This window comes from Eucyclogobius newberryi, unplaced genomic scaffold, assembly GCF_026437365.1.
Source record: "Eucyclogobius newberryi isolate DKJ021-1_F unplaced genomic scaffold, fEucNew1.0.hap1 SCAF_2, whole genome shotgun sequence".
NCBI lineage: Eukaryota > Metazoa > Chordata > Actinopteri > Gobiiformes > Gobiidae > Eucyclogobius > Eucyclogobius newberryi.
In genome coordinates, this window is record NW_027315834.1 from 27,768,118 (window position 1) to 27,787,259 (window position 19,142).

Consider the following 19,142-nt stretch of genomic DNA (forward strand, 5'->3'; position numbering starts at 1 on the left):
GGCCATTTACAGTACATGTTTTTTCTTTCATACATGATGCGACTTATATTTATACTTATACTCCGGAGCGACTTATATGGGATATTATATGTTATTTTCACTCTTGCAACCACATTTCATACTGCAGTGCAACTTATATATGGTTTTTTTCTTCTCTGTTATGCATTTTTTGGTAGGTGCGATTTATACTCTGGTGCGACTTATAGTCCGGAAAATACGGTAATTTAATGGCTCCTGTTTCTAATCTTTTCCTTTCTCTCTTACAGGAAGGTTCCTCTTGCAGCTGAGAGCCTCCAGACGCGCTCCTGCTCTTCCGCCTCCTTGTCCCAGCAACCTTACCCTCCTCCGTCCCCCGTCTCCGGCAGCTCTCCCGTCTCCACACCTCCATCGAACTCCTTCACCGCCGCCTTCCCCCAAACGACGGGGGTGTTCAATATGCGGGACGCCCCTCTTTCTCACACGCAGACGGCACCGGACAAAGCGGGCAACGGCGTGCATAAATTAAGTCGCCAATCGAAAGTGACTGAGGACTCTCTAGTGGGATCCAAGAAGAGGAAAAATTCCACTTTCCACTCGTTTTTTTCCCTGCTTCCATCAGTAGACAATCACAAAAGGAATGGTAGCAGTCACCACCCGACGCTACAAGGTGCAGGGGGAACTGTGGCCACGCCCGCTCGCAGAAAGGTGCTCGGAGGTGGCGGAGGTGGGCTGTGGAGCGGGGCAGAAGGCTGGATGTCTAAAGCTGGAGGGACTCCCAGCTCACTAAACGGGTCGGTCTGAGATTATTTATATGTCGGTTATAATTTAAGATAAGAGTATGAAGTGTGCGCTCTTACTGGTTTAAAAAAAAAGGGAACAACAATCCCAACTGAACCTGTCTGCCAGTGCTTTATCCTGTTTATAGAGGACACATACAAGTGCAGTGACCGTTAGATCAGCTTTAAACCAACTAGATTTAGTCATGGGAGCTGGCAAGGCCATTGAGAGATTAATTTTGCTTTCTGATTGGATAATCGTCTTGAGAACCAAATCAGCAAATGCAAATATCAACAACGTTGCCATAATGTTTGATGTTTTTGTAACTGAGGATTACAATTATCAGGAAAAGCAATAGTATTTGATTTGAACATGTTTACCTTGTATCTCTTTAAGATGACTATTTCTCAAAATTAAAAGAACCACACAACCCACACAAGCAAAAGATCTTGAACAAGCAGCACAAACGTGTTTGCAGTGTGGGCAAAGTGAAGGATTATAAACAAATATGCCTACTTGGCCATTATAACAGATTGTAATTGTGTCACCATATGTCCACTTATTATTATGATTCTTATTATTGTAAACAAATCCATAACACAAGCTGTTTTTTACATTGCTTTTACAGTTTGTATATCTGATGAAAGAGAAAATGACATGTTGATGTAATCCTTCCCTTCAGTCGTGATGCTGGAGTCAGTGCACCCTACACCTCCACCAAAGATGCAGCTACTGCCCCGTACCAGCTCCTGCCCTCGCCCGCAGGGCCACCGGCCCATGGAGGAAAAGCAGAGAGTCGAAAGAGGAGGAACCCCAGCTCCTTCAGAGGAAAAGCCAGCAAAATGACCCGACCGGGCGAACCACAGAACATGTGTGGAAAAGGGAATGACAGCAGTGGGATGCTGGCTCTGAGGCCAGAGTCGCCCAGACAGGTACTTTCTCACAGAGTTTGTTTTATTTATTTATTCATATTTTTTCAGTGGCATTCAATTCTGGGTTCTCACTTCATAACATTTATTATCATCCCTTTTACAAAACATTTGTTATTCGTACATTCTTTTTAATTTTATTGGTAAAACTTTAAAGGAGACGACTTTTAAAGTTTTACATATGATGCATTATTTGTATTGTCATTGGCCTTGAGTTCCTTTTATTTTGGCCTCATGTTTTAGAACTGTTACCTTTTTAAAATGTCCAAAATATACAATAACGGTCTATGTGTATCTTAGATGATCACATGGCAAATAAAACATCTGGGGGCTGCAGGTTTGACACCCCTGGCCTAGATAGAGTGGTTAGTTTGGGTCATTGTGAACGCGCAATTGAACTCTGATCCGGGCCAAAGACACTAACTCTGGTCCGGATGGAAAGGTCTGTCTCGGTCCGATTGAATTAAACTCTGGTCCAATTCGTCACAAACGAATCAGAGTGCGGAATAAATCCAGGAAGTGAGCCACGCTGAGACACACGTGAGGCACACGATCAAGATAAACTCCTCTGTGCAGGGAAGGCAGCTGGAAAAAACAGGTGATGTAGTGGGACAGCAGTGCACTGTTGTGTCCTTGGGCAAGAAATGGACCACTCCAGGACAAATGACACCAACTCCTGAGCAAGACTCTTCAGTCACCTCGTCTCCATAAACACTGATACACACTACATTTCGGCATGTTTACAACACATGTGTTTTTTTACCTTTTATCTAAACAGGAAAGTATTTTCCAAGAGCGTCCTGGGCAAGACGACAGCACAGATCAGTCATTACATCAAAACATGAGATCCCATTTCCAAACCTTACCAGTTTAATTTCACTTGGTACAGAAGTAGTCTTGTTCAGTAACACGCACTGATCCCACCAAATAAACAAATAATAATAATAGTGAAGCATTCTTGATCCAAAAATCTCATTGTACAATGCATATCCCAATACATACATCTAATTAAACAAAGTTTCTATTGTTCTGAATAAATGAGTGATGCAGAAGTCACTTTTTAAGCTCTGTTTGTAATGAAATACTCGGCACGTAGTGTGTTTGTTGTTCCCATGACTGTAGATTTCATTGTTATTCTTCAGAGTGAATTGTCACTAAACCGCACTTGGATTTTCTCTTTGAAATATAGAAGAAATGCTGATGAGCAAAAGCATCAGATGATAAATGACGGCTGATGTTGCCACAGACTGAGATGTTGCCACAGACTGTCAGGCTTGTGCTGACAAAACCTATTGCCTCATTTACCCTCGTTCGGCAGGTATTTTGAGCAGATGCTTGCAGACTCTGCTGGTTCCACCGTTGTGACGCTTTGTCCAATCAGTTTGAAATATTCATCTGTTCCGCCTTTTACCAACCGCTTTCAGCTTTGAGAATCTGGAAAGACTCAATCGACACACGGATACTTTACTTTAAAAACTACTTCAACATGTTCTCAAAATGTCCTAAAAGGTGAATATTCTAATAATATTTGTATAGCCATTACAGTAACTTTAAAATTGACTGAATTGTGTAGGTTCTGATCTTTTTTCCGGACTAAAAGTCTCACTGGAGTATAAGTCACACCAGCCAAAATAGGCATAATATAAAAGAAAAAAACGTATATATGCATACTGGAGTATGAAATGCGGTTGTAAGTGTGAAAATAACAAATAATATCACATATAGTCGCTCCGGATTATAAGTATATAAGTACAAGTCTCACCCCGGCCAAAACTATGAAAAATGGTGCGACTTATAGTCTGGAAAATACGGTATTTATTCAAGTTATAATTGATTCATTGGGTTGAAGTTGGTAAAAATATGTTTCAGTTCTCAAAATGACTTGGAGTATCGGACTAGTATCAGAAAATGGGGACTTGATAAGATAAGATAAGATATTCCTTTATTGTCCCACATGGGGAAATTTCATTGGTGCAACGCAGGTAGATACAGAGGTAGATACAGAAGAACAGATCACTTATAGGAAGTCTGAAAAACACTTTCAGTAGAAGATCTCCTATAAATAAATAAAAACTCCCATAGACAAATAAATAAATAAATACCATTTCATGTGATCCCGACAGTAATTGCACATGAATATGTGTCTCGACGGCACATAGATTGCACATGAATGTCACAGTAATTGCACATATGACAGAATTGCACATCAGTATTAGGTTAGGTCAGTATTGCGACGGGATAACGTGACGATCTCCGGGTAAGACGACAGTTCTCCGCAGTTTCATGAGTTCCTCCTTTGTGTAAACGCGGTACGGCGCCGGCCGGGGGGCGGGGCCGGAGCCGGGGGCCGGGGGGCGGGGCCGGAGCCGGGGGGCGGGGCCGGAGCCGGGGGACTCAGAGCCAAGGCACATAGCAACGACACGACGAAAACACTCAATCCAGCCGAATAAAGTCAAAACAAGTTAATTTAAAGCGATTCCAGTGCGTGTCCCGATCGTTCGTGAAGTTCCTCTTTCATATATATAGATATCTGATCCCTTACATTTTCCAGTACAGATATTGATACAGAAATCAGTGCATTCCTAACAATCTGTGCAATTAAACAGTTTGAATCAGAATGACTTTATAATAAAATGTAGGCATTGTCAGAGCAGAGGTGAGGACGTTTCATTCCCTTCCTGTCATCATTGGTGTCTTTGGGAAAGGCTCTTAAAGGCGGTATGGACGATTAAGTGCGCACTCCCCCGTGCGGACTGATACAACACACACGTGCGTTTGTTTATTAGCACAACGGAGCGCATCGCATCGCTCGTCTCCCGTAGATTTCTGTCCACTTCTGCGTCAGCTCGAACTGTCTTTCTCCGTCTTCATTTTGCCCCGTACACTGAGGGAACTATATTATGATAGATCCATGCGCTTAGGCACGCGGAAACGTGGGGACGAGCCTGACGCGGCTGCAGGTGAGCGGTAGGTGCGTTTTATGATTGATACGTGGCAGGACAAATGATTTATCCACGCCACGAGGAAATATGATAAAAAAATTGCTGAAAAAAATCGTCCATACCACCTTTAATGCACTGACCTTTCTGAATAATAATATGACTTCAGCTAGGACTTAGATTGAAGATAGAGGTGGGAGATATATTGAAAATGAATGTGCAAAGGTAACAGTTTATCTGGAATGTATAAGAATTTTCTTTCAAGTTGTCATTATGGGGTATTGTTTATAAAAAATCCGGATGCACACGTAGAGTCTATAACAGGGGTGGGCAATTATTTTCCTCCGAGGGCCATATTCGAATCCAGGCAAGTAGTAGAACAATCGTTGGTGTAAAATAGTTTTTGTTGAAAAAACATAATCAAAAAAAAAAATCAAATAAAATATCACTTTTCCGTCAAATATAGGCTATTGAATATAATATTTAATTCATTTCACGTCATCAAGTGAAGACAGATGCCTGAGGGGCAAAAAAACAAGAAAAAAACTATTATTAGGCCCGAGCGCCACAAGCTGGTTGTTGGTGGCGCTGTCGCGCCACCGACAAAAGTCAAAATACATTGCGCCTATGGGAGACGCCCCGAGGTCAACTTTGGCGTAAAGCTACGAAATTCGGGACACGCATTCCTCTCGTGAGGACAAAAAAAAAAAAATATTGTGGCCACGCCCCCAGACTTACCCTATGGCCGCCATCTTGGCTAACACGCTGTGTTAGCCATTTTGTTCACGTCAAACTTTGACGAACTCCTCATAGGGCGTTTTGCCCACCGACTTCAAAATCGGCGTACGTCCTCTGGACAGCTCCACAATCACTCCTGGCATCGTCCCGTACACGAGAATCCATGCCGCAGGCATGGGCCATGCTTGTATCTGCTCAAATCAATGGAAGTCTATGGGGAGTGGGTGGGGCATCCCGACGGAATAGGGAGTGACGATGATTCCACCCCATGGCGGCATCGGGAAGGCTTAAAGCTTTCAAACGATGTATAATTTTTTGTTATAGTGGAAACGTCTATATTGTTTTTGCTAAAAATATTATTATTATTTTTAGGCCCGAGCGCCACAAGCTGGCGAGAGGCCTATTAATCTCGTAAGGCCGTGCGAAGCACGGCTGCGAAAGTGCGCACGTGGTGCGCACGAAATTGAGCGCGAAGCGCTCGCCCACTTCCAAACACTCACTAACGCACTCCTTTGCACTCCCGTGCAAAAGTGCGCACTAAACGAGCACTTTACATTGGGATGTCGACCGCGAAGCGGTTCGCGGTCGTCATCCCCATATAAAGCACTCATTTGCGCTAAGTACCTCACGAATACGTTCCCCATCTCTTGCATGTTCCGTGCATATAAGCATGTAATGCAAAAAATGAACATTATTACTGTATAGAGGGCCAAAAACACAAAGTGGGCGGAGCCCACTCAAAATTAACGAAAGTACCCGTCAGTGACCAGGGACCCACACCATGAGGTAGGAAAGCGCGAGCGCTTTCCGAAAATGTATAGTTTATGATATTCGCATCGGAATATTATTAGGCCCGAGCCCCAGCAGGGCGGAGGGCCTATTGCTCCCGCAACGCTGCCGACAAAAGTCAAAATACATTGCGCCTATGGGAGACGCCCCGAGGTCAACTTTGTCGTAAAGCTACGAAATTTGGAACACGCATTCCTCTTGTGAGGACAAAAAACAAATATTATTGTGGCCACGCCCCCAGACTTACCCTATGGCCGCCATCTTCCTTTGAAAATGAAAACACGCTGTGTTAGCCATTTTGTTCACGTCAAACTTTGACGAAGGCAGCGTTGCGCCCGCATGTTTGGTACCCTGTCGCCCCTGGCAAGTACAGTGAACTAACCCATGCCGAAGGCATGGATCATGCATACTTACTCCTGCTATGACAGAAATAGTCAAGAATGAGTGACAACTCATGTCAACTCATTGTTGACAACAGCAGCGCGAAAATCGTCCCGTACGCGAAAATCCATGCCGCAGGCTTGGGCCATGCTTGTATCTGCTCAAATCAATGGAAGTCTATGGGGAGTGGGCGGGGCATCCCGACGGAATAGGGAGTGACGAGCGCGTAAGCGCGCGTAATGATGATTCCACCCCATGACGGCATGGGGAAGGCTTAGAGCTTTCAAACGATGTATAATTTGTTGTTATAGAAAAAACGGCTATATTGTTTTTGCTAAAAATATTATTATTTTTATTTTTATTATTAGGCCCGAGCCCCAGCAGGGGGAGGGCCTATTGCTCCCGCAACGCTGCCGAAGGCAGCGTTGCAACTGTCTGACCAAACATGCGGGCGCAGCCCGCATGTTTGGTACCCCGTCGCCCCTGGCAAGTACAGTGAACTAGCCCATGCCGAAGGCATGGATCATGCATACTTACTCCTGCTATGACAGAAATAGTCAACAATTAGTGAATGGGCGTAGCCCATTCACTAATTGTTGACAACAGCAGCGCGAAGCGCTGCATTCCTCCAAAAACCCTCCTGGCATCGTCCCGTACGCGAGAATCCATGCCGCAGGCATGGGCCATGCTTGTATCTGCTCAAATCAATGGAAGTCTAGGGAGTGACGAGCGCGTAAGCGCTCGTAATGATGATTCCACCCCATGGCGGCATCGGGAAGGCTTAGAGCTTTCAAACGATGTATCATTTGTTGTTATAGTAAAAACGGCTATATTGTTTTTGCTAAAAATATTATTATTATTATTATTATTATTATTATTATTATTTTTCTTGTTCTTCTTCAGCGCTTTGATCTCTAATTTGACCCCCTGAACATGCTCAAAAACTCACCAAACTTTGCCCAAAATTCAGAATCGGCGAAAAATTTTATTTTTTCTGGGCCATTTTTTTTTTCGTTAAAAAATGGCGCGACAGCGCCACCGACAAAAGTCAAAATACATTGCGCCTATGGGAGACGCCCCGAGGTCAACTTTGGCGTAAAGCTACGAAATTCGGGACACGCATTCCTCTCGTGAGGATAAACAAAAAAAATCATTGTGGCCACGCCCCCAAACTTACCCTATGGCCGCCATCTTCCTTTGAAAATGAAAACAAGCTGAGTTAGCCATTTTGTTTACGTCAAACTTTGACGAACTCCTCCTAGGGCGTTTTGCCCACCGACTTCAAAATCGGCGTACGTCCTCTGGACAAGTGGGGCATCTAAAGTTATTCAATTTTTTGAGATACCTTTTACGGTCTGTGTGCGGCGCAGCCGCAAAGTTGGACAACTTATTTTGGAATATTGCAGGTCTAAAAATTGCTCCCATTTGATCAAAACCAGTCCGATTAGGACCAAATTTGAATCAGTTGTTAAACTTTCTAGTTTGGACCAGTTTAGGCTGACAAAATTGAAATGGCAGTGATAGCGCCCCCTACAGAGTGACCTTTAAATTAACATTGAAGGTCAAAAATTAGTTTTACCAAAATTGTCTAAACTTTACCCAAAATTCTATTTTGCCGTCCCGATCACAAAAGCCAATCACAAAAATGCCTAAATTTTTACGCCGTAGTCGTAGCGATGACAGAAACCTCCCATGTTATCCCTATGGGAAAACCACAAAATCTCTCAAATTACCACATTTTTATGTTTTACACTTTAACGAAGTCCTCCTAGTGCGTTTTGCCCACCAACCTCAAAATCGGTGTACGTCCTCTAGACAAGTGGTGTATCTAAAGTTATCCAAATTTTAAGGATAACTTTTACGGTCTTTGTGCGACGGAGCCGCAAACGTTTCCCAGAATTCTGACTATTTGGCCTTCAGAGTGGCCTATAAACAATAGAGTTTTTCCAAATGACATGATATTTTGAACGAAATTCTAATTTGCCATCCTGATCATACAAGTATGAGAGCCAAAGTCATATTTTGTACGGCGTAACCGTAGCGTTGACAGAAACATCCCATGTTATCCTTATGGGAAAATCGTAGAATCGCTCAAATCACCACATTTTTACGCTTCACACTTTAACAAACTCCTCCTAGGGCGATTGTCCGATCAAGTTCATATTTGGAGAATATCATCTACACAAGCGGGGCATCAAAACTTACCCATATTTTGATTCTAAGTGCTACGGTCTCTGTGTGGCGGACCCGCAAATATATGTCAGAAATGGGAAAACAGCGAAATCTCTAAAATCACCACATTTTTACGCTTCACACTTTAACGAACTCCTCCTAGGCCGATTGCCCGATCAAGCTCATATTTGGGGAAAATCATCTACACAAACGGGGCATCAAAAGTTATCCATATTTTGATTTTAAGTGGTACGGTCTCTGTGCCGTGGAGCTGCAAATATACTGTCACAAATGGGAAAAACGCCAAATCCTTGAAATGTTCACATTTACGCTTCACACTTTAACAAACTCCTCCGTGGGCAATAGCTCGATCAAGCTTTACTTTGGGAAAAATTATCTACACAAGCGCGGCATCAAAAGTTATCCATATTTTTATTCCAAGTGCTACGGTCTCTGTGCGGCGGCGCAGCAAATTTGACTGACACTTGTGTTCATTTGCACTGGATTGGCCATGTCCAATGTGTCGCCGTCTGTCAAGTTCTTTTTTTATTCAACACACAATAAGGGCGCCATCTTTATCAAGTCGAAAGCGCAGAGTCGGAAGGCCGGCGGCCCGCGAGGGCCGTTGGATGCCGCTTGCGGCTTTAATTTTTCTTGTTCTTCTTCAGCGCTTTGATCTCTAATTTGCCCCCCTGAACATGCTCAAAAACTCACCAAACTTTGCCCAAAATTCAGAATCGGCGAAAAATTTTGTTTTTTCTGGGCCATTTTTTTTTGCGTTAAAAAATGGCGCGACAGCGCCACCGACAAAAGTCAAAATACATTGCGCCTATGGAAGACGCCCCGAGGTCAACTTTGTCGTAGAGCTACGAAATTCGGGACACGCATTCCTCTTGTGAGGACAAAAAAAAAATATTATTGTGGCCACGCCCCCAGACTTACCCTATGGCCGCCATCTTCCTTTGAAAATGAAAACACGCTGTGTTAGCCATTTTGTTCACGTCAAACTTTGACGAACTCCTCCTAGGGCGTTTTGCCCACCGACTTCAAAATCGGCGTACGTCCTCTGGACAAGTGGGGCATCTAAAGTTATTCAATTTTTTGAGATACCTTTTACGGTCTGTGTGCGGCGCAGCCGCAAAGTTGGACAACTTATTTTGGAATATTGCAGGTCTAAAAATTGCTCCCATTTGATCAAAACCAGTCCGATTAGGACCAAATTTGAATCAGTTGTTAAACTTTCTAGTTTGGACCAGTTTAGGCTGACAAAATTGAAATGGCAGTGATAGCGCCCCCTACAGAGTGACCTTTAAATTAACATTGAAGGTCAAAAATTAGTTTTACCAAAATTGTCTAAACTTTACCCAAAATTCTATTTTGCCGTCCCGATCACAAAAGCCAATCACAAAAATGCCTAAATTTTTACGCCGTAGTCGTAGCGATGACAGAAACCTCCCATGTTATCCCTATGGGAAAACCACAAAATCTCTCAAATTACCACATTTTTATGTTTTACACTTTAACGAAGTCCTCCTAGTGCGTTTTGCCCACCAACCTCAAAATCGGTGTACGTCCTCTAGACAAGTGGTGTATCTAAAGTTATCCAAATTTTAAGGATAACTTTTACGGTCTTTGTGCGACGGAGCCGCAAACGTTTCCCAGAATTCTGACTATTTGGCCTTCAGAGTGGCCTATAAACAATAGAGTTTTTCCAAATGACATGATATTTTGAACGAAATTCTAATTTGCCATCCTGATCATACAAGTATGAGAGCCAAAGTCATATTTTGTACGGCGTAACCGTAGCGTTGACAGAAACATCCCATGTTATCCTTATGGGAAAATCGTAGAATCGCTCAAATCACCACATTTTTACGCTTCACACTTTAACAAACTCCTCCTAGGGCGATTGTCCGATCAAGTTCATATTTGGAGAATATCATCTACACAAGCGGGGCATCAAAACGTACCCATATTTTGATTCTAAGTGCTACGGTCTCTGTGTGGCGGACCCGCAAATATATGTCAGAAATGGGAAAACAGCGAAATCTCTAAAATCACCACATTTTTACGCTTCACACTTTAACGAACTCCTCCTAGGCCGATTGCCCGATCAAGCTCATATTTGGGGAAAATCATCTACACAAACGGGGCATCAAAAGTTATCCATATTTTGATTTTAAGTGGTACGGTCTCTGTGCCGTGGAGCTGCAAATATACTGTCACAAATGGGAAAAACGCCAAATCCTTGAAATGTTCACATTTACGCTTCACACTTTAACAAACTCCTCCGTGGGCAATAGCTCGATCAAGCTTTACTTTGGGAAAAATTATCTACACAAGCGCGGCATCAAAAGTTATCCATATTTTTATTCCAAGTGCTACGGTCTCTGTGCGGCGGCGCAGCAAATTTGACTGACACTTGTGTTCATTTGCACTGGATTGGCCATGTCCAATGTGTCGCCGTCTGTCAAGTTCTTTTTTTATTCAACACACAATAAGGGCGCCATCTTTATCAAGTCGAAAGCGCAGAGTCGGAAGGCCGGCGGCCCGCGAGGGCCGTTGGATGCCGCTTGCGGCTTTAATTTTTCTTGTTCTTCTTCAGCGCTTTGATCTCTAATTTGCCCCCCTGAACATGCTCAAAAACTCACCAAACTTTGCCCAAAATTCAGAATCGGCGAAAAATTTTGTTTTTTCTGGGCCATTTTTTTTTGCGTTAAAAAATGGCGCGACAGCGCCACCGACAAAAGTCAAAATACATTGCGCCTATGGAAGACGCCCCGAGGTCAACTTTGTCGTAGAGCTACGAAATTCGGGACACGCATTCCTCTTGTGAGGACAAAAAAAAAATATTATTGTGGCCACGCCCCCAGACTTACCCTATGGCCACCATCTTCCTTTGAAAATGAAAACACGCTGTGTTAGCCATTTTGTTCACGTCAAACTTTGACGAACTCCTCCTAGGGCGTTTTGCCCACCGACTTCAAAATCGGCGTACGTCCTCTGGACAAGTGGGGCATCTAAAGTTATTCAATTTTTTGAGATACCTTTTACGGTCTGTGTGCGGCGCAGCCGCAAAGTTGGACAACTTATTTTGGAATATTGCAGGTCTAAAAATTGCTCCCATTTGATCAAAACCAGTCCGATTAGGACCAAATTTGAATCAGTTGTTAAACTTTCTAGTTTGGACCAGTTTAGGCTGACAAAATTGAAATGGCAGTGATAGCGCCCCCTACAGAGTGACCTTTAAATTAACATTGAAGGTCAAAAATTAGTTTTACCAAAATTGTCTAAACTTTACCCAAAATTCTATTTTGCCGTCCCGATCACAAAAGCCAATCACAAAAATGCCTAAATTTTTACGCCGTAGTCGTAGCGATGACAGAAACCTCCCATGTTATCCCTATGGGAAAACCACAAAATCTCTCAAATTACCACATTTTTATGTTTTACACTTTAACGAAGTCCTCCTAGTGCGTTTTGCCCACCAACCTCAAAATCGGTGTACGTCCTCTAGACAAGTGGTGTATCTAAAGTTATCCAAATTTTAAGGATAACTTTTACGGTCTTTGTGCGACGGAGCCGCAAACGTTTCCCAGAATTCTGACTATTTGGCCTTCAGAGTGGCCTATAAACAATAGAGTTTTTCCAAATGACATGATATTTTGAACGAAATTCTAATTTGCCATCCTGATCATACAAGTATGAGAGCCAAAGTCATATTTTGTACGGCGTAACCGTAGCGTTGACAGAAACATCCCATGTTATCCTTATGGGAAAATCGTAGAATCGCTCAAATCACCACATTTTTACGCTTCACACTTTAACAAACTCCTCCTAGGGCGATTGTCCGATCAAGTTCATATTTGGAGAATATCATCTACACAAGCGGGGCATCAAAACGTACCCATATTTTGATTCTAAGTGCTACGGTCTCTGTGTGGCGGACCCGCAAATATATGTCAGAAATGGGAAAACAGCGAAATCTCTAAAATCACCACATTTTTACGCTTCACACTTTAACGAACTCCTCCTAGGCCGATTGCCCGATCAAGCTCATATTTGGGGAAAATCATCTACACAAACGGGGCATCAAAAGTTATCCATATTTTGATTTTAAGTGGTACGGTCTCTGTGCCGTGGAGCTGCAAATATACTGTCACAAATGGGAAAAACGCCAAATCCTTGAAATGTTCACATTTACGCTTCACACTTTAACAAACTCCTCCGTGGGCAATAGCTCGATCAAGCTTTACTTTGGGAAAAATTATCTACACAAGCGCGGCATCAAAAGTTATCCATATTTTTATTCCAAGTGCTACGGTCTCTGTGCGGCGGCGCAGCAAATTTGACTGACACTTGTGTTCATTTGCACTGGATTGGCCATGTCCAATGTGTCGCCGTCTGTCAAGTTCTTTTTTTATTCAACACACAATAAGGGCGCCATCTTTATCAAGTCGAAAGCGCAGAGTCGGAAGGCCGGCGGCCCGCGAGGGCCGTTGGATGCCGCTTGCGGCTTTAATTTTTCTTGTTCTTCTTCAGCGCTTTGATCTCTAATTTGCCCCCCTGAACATGCTCAAAAACTCACCAAACTTTGCCCAAAATTCAGAATCGGCGAAAAATTTTGTTTTTTCTGGGCCATTTTTTTTTGCGTTAAAAAATGGCGCGACAGCGCCACCGACAAAAGTCAAAATACATTGCGCCTATGGAAGACGCCCCGAGGTCAACTTTGTCGTAGAGCTACGAAATTCGGGACACGCATTCCTCTTGTGAGGACAAAAAAAAAATATTATTGTGGCCACGCCCCCAGACTTACCCTATGGCCACCATCTTCCTTTGAAAATGAAAACACGCTGTGTTAGCCATTTTGTTCACGTCAAACTTTGACGAACTCCTCCTAGGGCGTTTTGCCCACCGACTTCAAAATCGGCGTACGTCCTCTGGACAAGTGGGGCATCTAAAGTTATTCAATTTTTTGAGATACCTTTTACGGTCTGTGTGCGGCGCAGCCGCAAAGTTGGACAACTTATTTTGGAATATTGCAGGTCTAAAAATTGCTCCCATTTGATCAAAACCAGTCCGATTAGGACCAAATTTGAATCATTTGTTAAACTTTCTAGTTTGGACCAGTTTAGGCTGACAAAATTGAAATGGCAGTGATAGCGCCCCCTACAGAGTGACCTTTAAATTAACATTGAAGGTCAAAAATTAGTTTTACCAAAATTGTCTAAACTTTACCCAAAATTCTATTTTGCCGTCCCGATCACAAAAGCCAATCACAAAAATGCCAAAATTTTTACGCCGTAGTCGTAGCGATGACATAAACCTCCCATGTTATCCCTATGGGAAAACCACAAAATCTCTCAAATTACCACATTTTTATGTTTTACACTTTAACGAAGTCCTCCTAGTGCGTTTTGCCCACCAACCTCAAAATCGGTGTACGTCCTCTAGACAAGTGGTGTATCTAAAGTTATCCAAATTTTAAGGATAACTTTTACGGTCTTTGTGCGACGGAGCCGCAAACGTTTCCCAGAATTCTGACTATTTGGCCTTCAGAGTGGCCTATAAACAATAGAGTTTTTCCAAATGACATGATATTTTGAACAAAATTCTAATTTGCCATCCTGATCATAAAAGTATGAGAGCCAAAGTCATATTTTGTACGGCGTAACCGTAGCGTTGACAGAAACATCCCATGTTATCCTTATGGGAAAATCGTAGAATCGCTCAAATCACCACATTTTTACGCTTCACACTTTAACAAACTCCTCCTAGGGCGATTGTCCGATCAAGCTCATATTTGGAGAATATCATCTACACAAGCGGGGCATTAAAACTTATCCATATTTTGATTCTAAGTGCTACGGTCTCTGTGTGGCGGACCCGCAAATATATGTCAGAAATGGGAAAACAGCGAAATCTCTAAAATGACCACATTTTTACGCTTCACACTTTAACGAACTCCTCCTAGGCCGATTGCCCGATCAAGCTCATATTTGGGGAAAATCATCTACACAAACGGGGCATCAAAAGTTATCCATATTTTGATTTTAAGTGGTACGGTCTCTGTGCCGTGGAGCTGCAAATATACTGTCACAAATGGGAAAAACGCTAAATCTATGAAATGTTCAAATTTATGCTTCACACTTTAACAAACTCCTCCGTGGGCAATAGCTCGATCAAGCTTTATTTTGGGAAATATCATCTACACAAGCGGGGCATCAAAAGTTATCCATATTTATATTCTAAGTGCTACGGTCTCTGTGCAGCGGAGCAGCACATTTGACTGACACTTGTGTTCATTTGCACTGGATTGGCCATGTCCAATGTGTCTCCGTCTGTCAAGTTCTTTTTTAATTCAACACAATAAGGGCGCCATCTTTATCAAGTCGAAAGCGCAGAGTCGGAAGGCCGGCGGCCCGCGAGGGCCGTTGGATGCCGCTTGCGGCTTTAATTAGGCCCGAGCCCCAGCAGGGCGGAGGGCCTATTGCTCCCGCAACGCTGCCGAAGGCATGGATCATGCATACTTACTCCTGCTATGACAGAAATAGTCAACAATTAGTGAATGGGCGTAGCCCATTCACTAATTGTTGACAACAGCAGCGCGAAGCGCTGCATTCCTCCAAAAACCCTCCTGGCATCGTCCCGTACGCGAGAATCCATGCCGCAGGCATGGGCCATGCTTGTATCTGCTCAAATCAATGGAAGTCTATGGGGAGTGGGCGGGGCATCCCGACGGAATAGGGAGTGACGAGCGCGTAAGCGCTCGTAATGATGATTCCACCCCATGGCGGCATCGGGAAGGCTTAGAGCTTTCAAACGATGTATCATTTGTTGTTATAGTAAAAACGGCTATATTGTTTTTGCTAAAAATATTATTATTATTATTATTATTATTATTTTTCTTGTTCTTCTTCAGCGCTTTGATCTCTAATTTGACCCCCTGAACATGCTCAAAAACTCACCAAACTTTGCCCAAAATTCAGAATCGGCGAAAAATTTTATTTTTTCTGGGCCATTTTTTTTTTCGTTAAAAAATGGCGCGACAGCGCCACCGACAAAAGTCAAAATACATTGCGCCTATGGGAGACGCCCCGAGGTCAACTTTGGCGTAAAGCTACGAAATTCGGGACACGCATTCCTCTCATGAGGATAAACAAAAAAAATCATTGTGGCCACGCCCCCAAACTTACCCTATGGCCGCCATCTTCCTTTGAAAATGAAAACAAGCTGAGTTAGCCATTTTGTTTACGTCAAACTTTGACGAACTCCTCCTAGGGCGTTTTGCCCACCGACTTCAAAATCGGCGTACGTCCTCTGGACAAGTGGGGCATCTAAAGTTATTCAATTTTTTGAGATACCTTTTACGGTCTGTGTGCGGCGCAGCCGCAAAGTTGGACAACTTATTTTGGAATATTGCAGGTCTAAAAATTGCTCCCATTTGATCAAAACCAGTCCGATTAGGACCAAATTTGAATCAGTTGTTAAACTTTCTAGTTTGGACCAGTTTAGGCTGACAAAATTGAAATGGCAGTGATAGCGCCCCCTACAGAGTGACCTTTAAATTAACATTGAAGGTCAAAAATTAGTTTTACCAAAATTGTCTAAACTTTACCCAAAATTCTATTTTGCCGTCCCGATCACAAAAGCCAATCACAAAAATGCCTAAATTTTTACGCCGTAGTCGTAGCGATGACAGAAACCTCCCATGTTATCCCTATGGGAAAACCACAAAATCTCTCAAATTACCACATTTTTATGTTTTACACTTTAACGAAGTCCTCCTAGTGCGTTTTGCCCACCAACCTCAAAATCGGTGTACGTCCTCTAGACAAGTGGTGTATCTAAAGTTATCCAAATTTTAAGGATAACTTTTACGGTCTTTGTGCGACGGAGCCGCAAACGTTTCCCAGAATTCTGACTATTTGGCCTTCAGAGTGGCCTATAAACAATAGAGTTTTTCCAAATGACATGATATTTTGAACGAAATTCTAATTTGCCATCCTGATCATACAAGTATGAGAGCCAAAGTCATATTTTGTACGGCGTAACCGTAGCGTTGACAGAAACATCCCATGTTATCCTTATGGGAAAATCGTAGAATCGCTCAAATCACCACATTTTTACGCTTCACACTTTAACAAACTCCTCCTAGGGCGATTGTCCGATCAAGTTCATATTTGGAGAATATCATCTACACAAGCGGGGCATCAAAACTTACCCATATTTTGATTCTAAGTGCTACGGTCTCTGTGTGGCGGACCCGCAAATATATGTCAGAAATGGGAAAACAGCGAAATCTCTAAAATCACCACATTTTTACGCTTCACACTTTAACGAACTCCTCCTAGGCCGATTGCCCGATCAAGCTCATATTTGGGGAAAATCATCTACACAAACGGGGCATCAAAAGTTATCCATATTTTGATTTTAAGTGGTACGGTCTCTGTGCCGTGGAGCTGCAAATATACTGTCACAAATGGGAAAAACGCCAAATCCTTGAAATGTTCACATTTACGCTTCACACTTTAACAAACTCCTCCGTGGGCAATAGCTCGATCAAGCTTTACTTTGGGAAAAATTATCTACACAAGCGCGGCATCAAAAGTTATCCATATTTTTATTCCAAGTGCTACGGTCTCTGTGCGGCGGCGCAGCAAATTTGACTGACACTTGTGTTCATTTGCACTGGATTGGCCATGTCCAATGTGTCGCCGTCTGTCAAGTTCTTTTTTTATTCAACACACAATAAGGGCGCCATCTTTATCAAGTCGAAAGCGCAGAGTCGGAAGGCCGGCGGCCCGCGAGGGCCGTTGGATGCCGCTTGCGGCTTTAATTTTTCTTGTTCTTCTTCAGCGCTTTGATCTCTAATTTGACCCCCTGAACATGCTCAAAAACTCACCAAACTTTGCCCAAAATTCAGAATCGGCGAAAAATTTTGTTTTTTCTGGGCCATTTTTTTTTGCGTTAAAAAATGGCGCGACAGCGCCACCGACAAAAGTCAAAATACATTGCGCCTATGGAAGACGCCCCGAGGTCAACTTTGTCGTAGAGCTACGAAATTCGGGACACGCATTCCTCTTGTGAGGACAAAAAAAAAATATTATTGTGGCCACGCCCCCAGACTTACCCTATGGCCACCATCTTCCTTTGAAAATGAAAACACGCTGTGTTAGCCATTTTGTTCACGTCAAACTTTGACGAACTCCTCCTAGGGCGTTTTGCCCACCGACTTCAAAATCGGCGTACGTCCTCTGGACAAGTGGGGCATCTAAAGTTATTCAATTTTTTGAGATACCTTTTACGGTCTGTGTGCGGCGCAGCCGCAAAGTTGGACAACTTATTTTGGAATATTGCAGGTCTAAAAATTGCTCCCATTTGATCAAAACCAGTCCGATTAGGACCAAATTTGAATCATTTGTTAAACTTTCTAGTTTGGACCAGTTTAGGCTGACAAAATTGAAATGGCAGTGATAGCGCCCCCTACAGAGTGACCTTTAAATTAACATTGAAGGTCAAAAATTAGTTTTACCAAAATTGTCTAAACTTTACCCAAAATTCTATTTTGCCGTCCCGATCACAAAAGCCAATCACAAAAATGCCTAAATTTTTACGCCGTAGTCGTAGCGATGACAGAAACCTCCCATGTTATCCCTATGGGAAAACCACAAAATCTCTCAAATTACCACATTTTTATGTTTTACACTTTAACGAAGTCCTCCTAGTGCGTTTTGCCCACCAACCTCAAAATCGGTGTACGTCCTCTAGACAAGTGGTGTATCTAAAGTTATCCAAATTTTAAGGATAGCTTTTACGGTCTCTGTGCGACGGAGCCGCAAACGTTTCCCAGAATTCTGACTATTTGGCCTTCAGAGTGGCCTATAAACAATAGAGTTTTTCCAAATGACATGATATTTTGAACAAAATTCTAATTTGCCATCCTGATCATAAAAGTATGAGAGCCAAAGTCATATTTTGTACGGCGTAACCGTAGCGTTGACAGAAACATCCCATGTTATCCTTATGGGAAAATCGTAGAATCGCTCAAATCACCACATTTTTACGCTTCACACTTTAACAAACTCCTCCTAGGGCGATTGTCCGATCAAGCTCATATTTGGAGAATATCATCTACACAAGCGGGGCATCAAAACTTACCCATATTTTGATTCTAAGTGCTACGGTCTCTGTGTGGCGGACCCGCAAATATATGTCAGAAATGGGAAAACAGCGAAATCTCCAAAATCACCACATTTTTACGCTTCACACTTTAACGAACTCCTCCTAGGGCGATTGCCCGATCAAGCTCATATTTGGGGAAAATCATATACACAAACGGGGCATCAAAAGTTAGTCATATTTTGATTTTAAGTGGTACGGTCTCTGTGCCGTGGAGCTGCAAATATACTGTCACAAATGGGAAAACGCCAAATCT

The 19,142-nt window shown here is 42.9% G+C and overlaps 1 protein-coding gene across 3 annotated transcripts in view; it reads left to right on the forward strand.

Moving 5' to 3' along the window:
- atxn7l1 (ataxin 7-like 1) overlaps positions 1-19,142 on the forward strand; it is a 67,877-nt gene that overhangs the window by 40,255 nt on the left and 8,480 nt on the right. For all 3 annotated transcript variants that reach the window (XM_072454880.1, XM_072454881.1, XM_072454882.1), the window contains 2 exons: positions 267-770; positions 1,439-1,688. In XM_072454880.1, coding sequence (XP_072310981.1) covers positions 267-770; positions 1,439-1,688 — 754 coding nt within the window. The remainder of the gene's footprint in view (positions 1-266; positions 771-1,438; positions 1,689-19,142) is intronic.